Here is a 13,529-nt window from a genome sequence, read left to right on the forward strand (position 1 = left end):
GGACATTTAACTGACTGAGCCACCCAAGGAACCACATAAATTGATGAATCTTTTAAAAAAATTAATTAAATAAAAATAAAAATGAACTCTCTGGACTTCACCTTCCTTCTTGACTTCTCTCACTTCATTCCCCTCCCTATATACAGTGAAGAGTTGTTTATACTCTCTATAGTTTTTCAGGATAGTGGTAGAGGCAAAAATTATTAATAAATAAAGAAATATTTATTTATTAACATTTCCTTTTCTATATAGTTTCTCTCTTCCATTCTCTCTTCAATTATTGAAATCAAGCTTTTGCCTCTACCACTATCCTGAAGCCAGAGGTTAATATTCAGCCATCAGTCTTCTTTCTTTTTCTTTTTTTTTTTTTAAGATTTTATTTATTTATCTTAGAGAGAGAGAGTAAGATAGTGAGAGAGCATAGGTGAGGAGGAGAGGAAGAAGCACAATCCCTGCTGAGCAGGGGACTGACACAGGGCTTGATCCAGGACCCTGGGACCATGACTTGAGCCAAAGGCAGATGTTTAACCTAGCCACCCAAGTGCCCCAGTCTTCATCTTTCTTAATCAATCAGCAGCATTTGCTACTCTAAATCATCCATTCTTCTTGAAAGTTTTTGTTTGGTTTGTTCCCTGGACATGCTGTTCCAGGGATTGCTAAACCAGGTGACTACACCTTGCATCTTCTTTGCTGTGTTTCCCTCCATGCCTCAAATCCACATACTGGGGTTCGCAGGATTCAATCCTTGGAGCAGTTGGCTTCTCTAACTATGCTCACTCCCATGGTGATCTTGCCTAAGCACATGCCTTTCAATACCTACACTGAGAGACCATGGTATTTACCAATGTTTCTATGATTAAATCTTAGATCCAAATCTTTAATCCTTCTAGAATTTATTGTGATATGAGGAGGTATCGTTCTTCAAGTATATATTACTTTAAAGAAATATTTATTTACTAACGTTTCCTTTTCTCCTTGATACATCATGGTATCTGAATATATACAAATTTGTTTATCCATATTAAGATATGTTAAAGGTCATCTGTTCTGTGCTATTTACCTTCTAGTTCATGTTACAGTATTCTGACCACCTTCATTTTATACTAAATTATAATATCTGGCAATGTAGGGGCCCCTGAGTGGCTCTCAGTCAGTTAAGTGTCTGCCTTCAGCTCAGGTCATGATCCCAGGGTCCTGAAATCGAGCCTCACATCAGGCTCCCTGCTCGGTAGGGAGCCTGCTTCTCCCTCTGCCTCTCCCCTTGCTCATGCTTTCTCTTTTTCTATCTTAAATAAATAAATAAATAAATAAATAAATAAATAAATAAATATTTTATGAAAATCTGGCAAACCAAGGCCCTTTCTTTTTCTTTTCCCAATTTCTTGACTAGATGTAATTATATATTCTTCTAGAGGACATTCTGATTCACAATTTCAATCTCTTCACCAAAGATGTTACTGGACTTTTATTGGAAGGCATTAAACCTATGGGTAAAGAATTAATGTCTTTACACTATTTAGTTATCCTCCCTCAACCCAGGAGTATAATACTCTTTTCTATTCAAAACCTTTTTGTGTCTCACAGTGAACTGTTTTTTATCATCACCTATATAGGTTATGCATTTCTTACATTAAGCTTATTTCTATGTATCTTACATTTTTACTTCAATGGTGAACATTGCATTCTTTTCCACTTCAGTTTATTTACTAACTTGTCACTACTGATAAACATTAATAGAATAGATTTTTTCTTTTACATGTGTTTGATAGCCAACCACTTTGTTTTTAGTTCTAGGTGTTTCTCAGTTGATTGTTTCAGTTATTTATATATTTATAATAATATTATTTGCAAATAGTTATAATTTGCAAATACTTTTCTTGCCAGAAGGTGTATCTACTATAATAGTTTTATGTTTTTGCATTAAGTCTTCTAAAAAGGTTGTATATAGGAAGATAGCCTCCTATCTTATGCCTAATTTTAATATTAATGCCTCAGGTCTTTCACCACAAAGTATGATGCTGGTGTTTAGCTTAAGATAAATATTCTTTACCATGTTGAGAAATTTCTTTTTATTCCTGGTCTCTTAAAAACATCTCCTTTCAAGTCAGGTTAGGACATTGAAATTGATTATATGCTTATTTGTGAGGAGTAGAGTAAAAGTAAAGATGTGTTAAATATATACATTTTAGATATGATCATATATTTCTTTTTACCTTAAACAGAGTGATGAATGATATTATTAACTGAATGAATAACTGAATAATATTAACCATTCTTGAATTCCTGAAATAATTACTATTTGTTCAGTGTGGTAGTCTCTCTCTAATCTGCTGGCTTGTAAAATTCAATAAATAATTTCAAGAGAGGGGATTAATTTATACATTCTTAAGTGAGAATCAGGTACGTTTTTCCTTCTTATGTAATCTTTACTGGTATTTTTTAACAGGGCTATTTTTAATTCATAAGATTATTTTATTTTTTTTAGGATACATTTATTTCTTTTATATATAGAGAGAGAAAGCATGAGTGGAGGGAGGGGCAGAAAGAGAGGGAGAAAAAGAATCTCAAGCAGACTCCACACTGAGCATGAAGCCCTACTCGGGGCTTGACCTCACACCCTGAGATGGTGACCTAATCTGTAATCAACTGTCGGATCCTCAGCTGACTGAGACACCCAGACACCCCCATATGATTAATTTTAAGACATTTATAAAGGGTAAAGTTTAATTTCATTTTTTAGAATAAAAATTGTCTTTATATTGTCCTCTTTAGAACAATTGGCTATTGTAGCTGTTGTTGTGCTACATGTCTGTGTTTTGGAATATCCCCAAATGAAGTGAAAAAAAAAAAATACATGTGCACATCAAACATGCACAGCTAGTATAAATAGCTGTGCTCTGAATTTTTATATTTTCCTTCAGGGAACATATAACTTTTGAATTTAGGCAACTTTATTCATCTTTGAAATAGCCCCAGGAGGCAAATAGGAAATAGCTATTATTACTCTGATGCTGTAACTGAGGAAACTTGAAGCATACTTACTTCTTTTCTATGTGTAGTGTGGATCCCAGTTTAATATCAACACAATTACACAGAGCAATGCCCTCTACTCTGGACAGAGTGGTCATAAGTATGAATCTGGGGTCAGATGCCTTGGTTCCAATCCTGGATTCATATCTTGTGGGCTGTGGGAGCCCAGTCAGTTTATCTCAAGTCAATGGGGTCTTAGTTTCCTCACTTATAAAATGAAGATAATAATAGTACCTACCCATAGTTTTTGTAAGGATTTAATGAAATACTATATAAAGGGCACAGAACACTACTTAGTACATGGTAAGCTTCAGAGAAGAGAGAACAATGATGATGATGATGATGATTATGATTATGAAGATAGTAATTACCGTACATGTTATCTGCCATTTATAGTCTAAGAATCAATCAGATAATAATTAATCAAAACATGAAAAAATCATTATCTCTGGCACCATGCCAAATATCCTCACCTTTTTTTCTTTAGATCTTTCTTCAAAAACATGGAGAGGGGAAGAAAACACTATAGAAAACTTCATGGTCTAAGCATTTCAATTTTTAAATAAAATCCACATCTCTTTGTAACTATTCTCTTCAAATTCCTGATGATACTTATCAGAGAACTGTTGCTTCACTCTAGATATTAATATATCCTACACATAGACGTGTTACTACCAATAGCTCAGTGACAATTGTCCCTTAAGGAAAATTTTCTGCAAAATGGAAGAGCAAAACCTATGTGACATTGAACCCCAAGCCAAGTGGAAGCAGAGGCTAGGGAATAAACATTAATCAGTAAGAAACATACACCTGCAGACCCTCTTAGGTAGATAGGTAGGTAAATAGATAGTTTTTCCAAGTTGATATAACACAAACACCTCTATATATCTGTATCTACAACTGTCTGTATATACCATCACTACATCCCCATGGTCAGTATTATTTTTCCGATTTTTTTCCATTTTTTTTGAAGAGAATATTGAATTGAATTCTCAGCTAGCTCAAATAGCTTTTGAAGACCAAATAATTTGTGAAAATATTATTTTCACTCTATCACAATTCTTATTTTAAAATGAAAAAATAAATTATTATGATCTGCTCTGTTATCTGAAACCACTAGCATCTATGATTAAGCAATTATTCCTATGTTTGGTAAACAGACGTATAACTAGAATCTACCGTGTTTAAGGTTAAACCCTATCTTATTGAATTTATCTAAAAACCTAACCAAATAGAGATTGTTGACATTTCATTACAACTCTGAACATTAATGCTTAGAAAATCTAAGTAACCATTAGATCCTTGGCTAAAATGTTAAGAATCAGGTTTCAAATCCACTATAAAATGCTACCTACAGACTGTGAGAGAGCACACACACTGTTATCTGATTAAATGATTTGATTTAGAAGGCCCAGGTGAATTCTATCCGAGACTACTGATAGAATCTGCAAATATGATTAAGAGTCATGTATGAAAAATATTTGCAAAAATCATGAAAATATGAAATTTTCCATAGGATGGAAAGCAGTGAAATGCCACTCCGGATTTACAAACGAAAGTAAAATGTAGCAAACATTGATTTTGATCTCCACTAAAACATGAGAATTGCTTACTTAACTAATATCTGTCAAGTGTAGAAAAATAAATACAGCTCATTAGAAATCAGTACAGGTTCACTCAAAATAAGTCATTTCAGACTAATTGCTAGGGTTATTATATGTATATCTGAGACCCTTCTTGAATCCCATTAGAATATCAAATTCATCAGAAAGTGTAACACATCATATCTCAGATCCAGCAAAAATAGGAACAGCTACCAAATGTCCAACACTGTCCACGTGTGTGCCAGGACCAAGGCTGATCACTACAGACAGATTTATTTTCTCATTTATTCTTACAGTGAACTTGTGGTGTTTAAAATCGTTCCTTCTTTTACAGTTGATGAACGAATGCTGACAGAAATGAAATAATTTGCTTATGTCATAAGCCAGTACAGGTCAGATCTATGATCCAAACTCTGGTTTGTTTAAATAGGCATTTGACAGAATGTTTCATGATATTTTCAAAAACAAGTTTGAAGAATCGGGCCAGATAGTAATCAGTTAATAAGTTTAACAGGTATAGAAGTTACTGAACTTAGTAACCAATTAACAAGTCTGATGATTGTAGAAGTTGCTCTACACCTGAAGCATGTTCAGATCTCCAGTGATGAGACCTAGGCTTTGTGTTTCACCGCATCTTGTTCAAAATCATCAGTGATCTGGATGAGATCTACCAAATAGAGGATGTAGAGCCGAAGTGTTACCTAATGTATGAGATGGTGGTCAAGAAGCTAAAAGAGCCTGACAGGTGGAAAGATGAGCCACAATTAACAAGATGAAGTTAATATAAAAGGTTCTGAAGTAAGGCAGGCTCATTTGTTTTATTCATTCTTGTGGCATTTAATACATATTTCCAATGGGCAGGTATTGTGGTAAGTGATGAGAAGATACCAAGGTAAGGAATGCAGGGGCCTTGCCCTCTAGGAGCTTATAGTCTAGTGTTTATAGGGAGAGAGCAGAGGAAATAGCATGTGGTAGTAATTCCTGTGAAATAGGAGTTTTTAGTTGACTGCAGAGTCAGGTTTATAAGATTCAGATCAGGGAAGGGAGTACAGTCACTTTATTTGCAAATTTCAGGTAGAGACTTTTAATATGTATTTTAAGAGAAATTCTGAGTAGTCAAGATTATCAAATGTTTAACTTGAAGAATATGTAGAAATAATACTATTTTGTAGACATTTGAGGACTGCCTTGGGAAATGGAAATAAGACTTACTCTTCACAGCATCAGAAGGCAGAACTTGGATCATTGACTAAAAATTAGAATGAGACATGTTTTCATTCAACATAAGGAAAGCTTCATAGCTTATCATTGTATAAGATGAAAAGGGCTGCCTTATGAGGATCCATTCATTCAGTAACATATTGAAGAGGAAGTGTGGAGGCATCCCTTTAAGGAAAGAAGGCTAAGTTAAGCAACTTTTCACCTCAGAGCTAAGGAACCAAATAGTACTAATGTTATATTATTTGGTTTAGTGGAAGGAATATATAGCACCAGTTTTCCCATGTGCAAAAAACCATGCATATCATATATTCTAATCTGTTATTGGAAAGGTACTAGAACATACAATATCACTCTTGAGAATATAATTTAACTTCTCGTTACACATATAAAGCATAGGAATTTTTCCTAAAGATTAATTTCTATTCAAGACAAGTATGTCTCAAAATAGGAAAGTCGAATGAAGGGTCTGTGTCAAAAAGTTTCAAAATTAACATCATGATTTATGTGCTGTGTTTATGGTCCTAACCAGAACATTTGGTTTCGTTAACCAAGTTTAGTATGTCAGCAACCCTGTGAAAGATTGTCCAGAGAAGGTTAAAATATTTGCTTGATCTATGAAGAAATTACATAGAGTGGTAGGTATAAAAGCAGCAAATCGTATTTTTGAATCTATTTCTGGTAATGATCAACATCAAGTGTTTGAGTCAATTATTAATGCTATATTACGTTATGTAAAATAATTCATTATGCACTGGGTTTGTTTTTACCAAAGCAAAATGCTGGTAATTTTTCAAGATCTTTTTTTTTTTTGGCACATGTTTATTTACATAAATGTAAAATATGTTCTTAAAACACTCCCCAGTTTACTCTTACCATTTGGCACCTTTCCAAATGATTTACACTGGAGTTCATAGGTAATTATTTTATCTTGGAACCAGTATCTCTTGCTATGCTGTTCTTAAATATGAGATGGCTATTTCATTGCTAAAATACTGGTAAGCCTTGGATAGCTGAATAAAAGAGGATCATGGTACTTACACAATAAATTCTAATATAAAATACAACAAATTACCTTGCTCTGTTAACCACATTTCTGTAAAGTCATTAGACTTGAAACTTGGCCTTTTTTCATCTTAAGTGGACTGACCAAACAGGCTCTCTGGGGTGAGAGAGGCCTCTAGGTTGCTGGCCTGGCATTTGAGCAGGTGAGAGTGACTCCAGATGAAATGAACAGTATAGAAGTATTAAGTTTAAAGAGAGATGAGCTCAAGTTTTGATATTTCAAATTCAAGGCACTTTTGTTATATAAAAGATCTGTCCAGGAAACATTTGGAAATGTAAGTCTAGAACTCATTAGAGCTATCTGGCCTGACTATATAAAATTTAGAGTTTTTGGCAAATGGATGATAACTAAAGTCATAGTAATGGGTGAAATCACCCAGGTAGAGTGAGAAAAGTAGGAGGAACAAGTGAGAGCCACAGTTAGGATCAACAACACCAATCTTCCTACACAGAAAGGTAAGAAAGAGTCCACGAAGGAGCATAAGAAAGAGTAGCCATAGAATTAGGAGAAAAATCAGCAGACCCCACCATTAAAGAAACCATAGGAAGAAAATTTTCAAAGAGTAGCCAGAAATATTAGTTGCTGCAGAAAATTCATGTATCATGAGGACTTATTATTGTCAGTAAATTTTGGTTTATCAATGAAGATCTTATTAGTGAGCCTGGAGTTATGGTGACATCAGAAGCTTTCTTAAAGTGGAGAGAGCTGAAGGGAGATACAGAAATCAGGAATGTAAACAATGCTTTTAAAATGAGCACTGGGTGTTATTCTGATGTTGCCAAATTGAACACCAATAAAAAATAAATTTATTATTAAAAAAAATTCTTGAAAACAAAAATAAATAAATAATAAAGAAATAAAAGAAATAAAAAATAAAATAAAATAAAATAAAATAAAATAAAATAAAATAAAATAAAATGCTTATCAGGGGGATCCCTGGGTGGCTCAGGGTGGCTCAGCGGTTTAGAGCCTGCCTTCTGCCAAGGGAGTGATCCTGGAGTCCCAGGATCGAGTCCCACATCAGGCTCCCTGCATGGACCCTGCTTCTCCCTCTGCCTGTGTCTCTGCCTCTCCCCCCCCCCCCCCGTGTGTGTCTCATGAATAAATAAATAAAATATTTTAGAAAAATAAAAATAAAAATAAAATGCTTATCAGGGATAGGATGGAAATTTCCAGAAACTTGAGGCCCCAGAGATGCTTTTTGAGCTACGGAAGTCTGGACCAACTTCAAATGCTAATGGGAAAAATGAGCAAAGAAGGGAAAAGTGCAATTGCTGATGAAAAGGGGGAGGCAGAAAGGCAAGGAATCCAGTTTAGGAAGAGAGTAGCTTTAGACAAAGCACAAGCACCACTTCCTATGGACAGAAATAAATGCTGAGGGATGGAAAGTACTGCAAAACAGATGGTGAGTCTTTCAAAGGAAGCTGGGGGAACTCAGATGAGTGCTTCCTTTTCTCTGAAAATAGGGGGATGAAGAATGAGAGTATTTGAAATTTGTATCCTATTATATAGGAAACTGGATCCACTTTATTATAAAAGCATCTGTAAGTGGCATATTTTCAAATATAGCCTCCAAAATGGAGAAAACAGAACATGGTAATGTCATGATTTCACCTTATGCAATAGCAGAAACTCTGAGGAAAAAAAAAAAAGAGTCAAAAGAAGTTCTAAAAATTTACAATCCCATGGCAATGTCTGGAGAAGTGACTTCAATTACTGTGTGTTGTGAATAAGCACACACCCCATACCAGACGTTGTCTGGCCATTAGGACACACACAGAAAACTAAGTATGTGTTTCTTGATTGATTGAATTCAGCCAGAAGCCCAGCATGAGAGATGTGGGCCCAGTTCAGTATGGAGCCCACGGGTGTCTCTGTGGCTCCAACTGAGTTGTTCAGATCAGCCCACGAAGGTAGACCATGTGATATTATTGACTTTTTGGCTTCTCAACTTTCCTTTTGATATCATTGATAAGAAGTCATCCTTCTGATCACTCTAAACCCTGTGTTGTAAAATCAAGCTAAAATACAACCCCATGTTCCTCCTGTTTCCTCCTTTTTCTGAACTCCCAAAGTCAAGTATCAGATTTCCATTGGAAAACAGTCAATATTGCATTCCTGCTGCCATGCCTCTTATTTGCCATTTTAAAATTACTTTCCCAAAGTAGAAATAAATTAGTGTAGGGTTGGATGTCATTTTACCTTTTCCCCTTCACTTGATTCCTTTCAGTACCTGGCACGTAGCTCTCCCTATGTCCTTATTATATGAATTACTGCGGTGTTTTAAATATAATTCAACTTTATGAGAATTTTAATTACAAAACTACCCACTATTCTGAAACTATTCTCATTTCCTTATGGAAATATCTTAAAGCATATTACCTGAGTGCTTCTTATTATGCAAACATGAAAAAGAAAATATTGACCTGGGATTCCTGGTTTCAAATTGGGTGCTCTCTATTTATAAAGAGTTATCAACATATGGCAAGAATTAGATAAATAGCATTCTTAGTGTAGGAACTTGGGTGACCTTTTTCTTTGCTCTCGTTGCCTCTTAAAACATTTATGCTTTCCACCTTGGTTTGGTTTCAGAGCGTCCTCTGACAGGCTAGGACTAAGGTCCCAGCATTCTTAGTACTTTTCTAGCACCTTGTGGAGAAGAAACATAAATGTCCAGATGATATAATAAATTATATAAATTTGTGAAGTATGTTCCCCAGATTAGAATAAGAGAAAATTTATACAGAGATTGATACAGGAAAAAGAGAAAATAAATTCTTATTGTCAGTATAGCTACAACAGCCCAGTATTAGTTTCTCTTATGAAAGAATTTCTTTAAAAATATGTATATCAAGGGGCGCCTAGGTGGCTCAGTTGCTTAAGCATCTAATTCTTGATTTCAGTGCAGGTCATGATCTCAGGGTCACGAGATGGAGCCTCGCGGTGTCATGTCCCTGATGGGCATGGAGACTGCTTAAGATTCTCCCTCTCCCTCTCCCCCAACCCACCCCCCACCCACCCTCTCTCTCTCTCTCTAAAAACAAAACAAAACAAAACATACATATATATATATAATATGTGTACATATATATATCAAGTATATATATATATATATATATATATCAAGATCTTTTTCAATGATATGTGTGTGTGTCTGTGTCTGTTCACAGGAGCTGTATGAAAAATTACATTCTAACTCTCAGTAAATGAAAAACAAACTTCTCTACCCCCCCATTTTTTTTTTTTTTTTTTTACAGAATTGTCAACATCACACTGCTGGTGACTTCTGTGAACGATGTGCTCTGGGATATTATGGAATTGTCAGGGGATTGCCAAATGACTGTCAGCAATGTGCTTGCCCTCTAATTTCTTCCAGCAACAAGTAAGATTAAGAAATATTACCATATTTCCCAATCAGTAGCACCATCTGTGTAGCACAAGGCTTTCTATGATTTAACTATTTTTTCCGTGTAGACAAAAACTCAATGTAAGATATTTTTTTAAACAATGTAAAAACATGACAAAAGTGAGCACATAACGCTCTATGGTTTATTTTTCCATTCAAAGCCTGTCCCAAATAAATAATACTCACTAATTAAAATGTAAATTCTCATATTGACATAATTTATGTTTATGAAATAAATGATATATGTACACATGTGCATAATTTTATACACTTTTATAAGGATCTTGTATTTGCATATAGTTCTGACAAAGTCAGCTATGAAGAATTATTTGAGTGCATATTATATGACTTTTGCAACTCTTTCCATTCATCTTGTGTGTTTAATTCACAATTTGTAAAGAATTATCAAGAAAATAATTGAAAAAAAATAGTTAAAGGAGGGTGACTTATTTTTCTGCTCCAAAATAAGTCCATGTTTTCCAGAATCACAATCCTTTTCTGTTAAGATGGTCTGAGCTTGGTACCATGGAAACACAGCCACAAGGGGAAACAAAAGCCAGAATATTTTATTTCAGTGCTGTCTGCACATTCTGCATTGGTTTATATATTGATGAAAACCCTTGTTGCAAAGGCTGTCTATACTTCGAGCTAAGTGATTTATAGACTTCAATTTCTACCTGGTAGGGCAATTTTTTCTCTAAGAATTTGCTTTTGAGGAGACTATACAGCAGTTTGGTCAGAATTAGAATCCTGGACAACTTATCTTGAGTTGTTTTGTGGTTTTTTTCTTCATCATTGGCTTTATCTACATCCTGAAAATATTTTCATCTAAATCGTCTCCCTTTCTTCTGCAAGCTCGTCTTTTTTTGTTTAAGAGAATCACAGATCTTTTGTCAAATATAAACTGTTAGATAAACTCTTCTATTTATTCACCCAACCACCAAGTGGTAGGTGTATGAAAAGTCATATTATGTCTATTTTCCTCTCCCTAATCTCCCTCTCAGATTTAAACAAGAGAATGCTATTTTTTTTTGTTATTAAAATGTGAGCCATTGGATTAGAAAGATTCAGCAATTAACTGATCATTTCTTTGGTAACAATGAATCATAACATCGGTTGAAAAGGCTCACAATAAAACGTGTCTTAAGAGAAGTCGACTTAAATGTCAAGGGAATTCAAAGGCACAAAATACCACACTCGATTTTGGAAGCTTTAAGAACATATGGAAAGAATTAGTAGCATTTCTAATAGATCATAAACGGTGGATGGGAAGGTTTCTGTTGGTGGAGATAGCAGGAGATTACAGGAACAAAAGCTTAGGAACCAGTTCTTCACGTTTACGAACTAACAAGAGCTTGCAGCATGGAGTTCAGATAGAGCTCATAACGGCAGGTGAAGAGGAGTAGGAGGATGGAGGCCAAGCTATAGAAATCCTTGCATACCCATCTAAGAAATTGTTCTTTAATTTTCTCCGTAATGAGGACACACTGCAAGTTTTTAGTTAAAACAAACAAGCAAAAAAGGTTAATGTGATCAGAGCCACACTTTAGGAAGACTGTTATGGGAGAGGTAAGTAAAATGTTGAATTCAGACAGGCCCAGGAACAAATTGAAGAGCATGATTAATTTAAGCTGTTGTGCTAATTATGCAATTTTTATGAGAACCTGAAGGTAGGCCGTAGGAACAGGAAGGAAGACAAGGGGACGTTTGTAAGAACATGGGTGAATGCAGCTCTCCAGAAGTGCTAACAAATTTGGTCTGAAGGGTTGGGGCCAGGCAGGAGTTGAAGACAAGCGTTGATAACTGGGTTGACCTCACGAAGGGTAGTAAATCGATTAACCCGAACCGGAAATTCAAGAGAGAGCTGCTGCAGAGGACAGAAGAGCGATGCTCCAAATAGGTTCAAAATTAAATATGAAAGATCTGTCCAGATGGAAATATGCAAATAGCTGCAGAAAATGAAAATAGAATTGGAAGGGCAGATGAAGGAAGAGATATGTTAATAAATGAATTGAAATTGGGTAAGATTTCCCAGGGGCGTGTTACCCAAGCGGAGCACGTGGAAAGAAGGAAAGACGGAATGGCCTCCACTAGAGAAACCAGAAGAGAAAGAGGAGCCAAGACGGGAGCTGTCAGGAAGAGAACTGAGACCCCTCCCCCCCAGCTAAGGACACCCCCAGGGAGAGGGCAGCTGCTCCCAGAGGAGACCAAATACACATGGATGCCCTTGCCGGTGAGGGTTGTGGGGCAGTTTGACAGTCAGTAGTGGAAACAGGCACCGTGGTAGCAGGATATCAGTTTATCGCTTTAAGAAACGTCAAGGAAAAGAAAGTGCTACCGTGACCGGTGAGCAGAATCGATAAAAGGGTATGTTTTCATTTTCGTTTTCTGTGATTTTTATAATTTAAGTATATTTTTATGGAAAGAACCCTGTAAGAATCAAAATACCAAATCAAGGTGGCCAGTTCAATGGCTTTCAAGCTTTCTTTACTGCTACCATTGTAAGAATTCATTTTTTTAAATATCATAACTCAGTATGTGAAAAACTTACATACATATAATACATATTTTTATAAATACGTATATCCTCTAAAAATTTTATTCGATTTTATTCCCCTGCATTATTAGAAGAAATTTTAGTTCAAACCTACTAGAGTGATTTTGGGATGCACTCCTATCACCACCACCTAAAGTTTAACATGTTAATTAACAAACCAAAGACCTGTGTGTGGTAAGAAGAGAAGAATTAAAATACAAAGCAAGAAAAATAAATAAATAAATAAATAAATAAATAAATAAATAAATAAAGAATGAATGAATGAATGAATGAATGAATGAATAAAATACAAAGCAAGGAAGCCAGCCAGAGTAAAGAGGAGAGACTCTTCTTCCCAAGATAGAAAGATAGATTCTAAGAAAGAAAGAAAGAAAGAAAGAAAGAAAGAAAGAAAGAAAGAGAAAGAAAAGTAAAAAAGAAAAGAAAAAAGAAAAGAAAAGAAAAAAGAAGAAAAGAAAAAAGAAAAGAAGAAAAGAAAAGAAAAGAAAAGAAAAGAAAAGAAAAGAAAAGAAAAGAAAAGAAAAGAAAAGAAAACATAGATTCTGAACCACAGATGGAGGAGGCTGAGATACCTCCTTTCGGTGACTCTGATCTGCACAGCCAGGGAAAATGAAGGAGTGAGGCATGGGGAATGATGCTCGCTCATTT

At 35.2% G+C, this 13,529-nt stretch overlaps 1 protein-coding gene across 1 annotated transcript in view; it reads left to right on the forward strand.

Annotated features, from left to right (window-relative positions):
• LAMA2 (laminin subunit alpha 2) overlaps positions 1 to 13,529 on the forward strand; it is a 597,066-nt gene that overhangs the window by 406,353 nt on the left and 177,184 nt on the right. Inside the window, 1 exon segment of the mRNA XM_077902686.1 lies at positions 10,176 to 10,300. Within this exon segment, the coding sequence (XP_077758812.1) occupies positions 10,176 to 10,300 (125 nt within the window).

This window comes from Canis aureus, chromosome 1 (genome assembly GCF_053574225.1).
Source record: "Canis aureus isolate CA01 chromosome 1, VMU_Caureus_v.1.0, whole genome shotgun sequence".
Taxonomy (NCBI): Eukaryota; Metazoa; Chordata; class Mammalia; order Carnivora; family Canidae; genus Canis; species Canis aureus.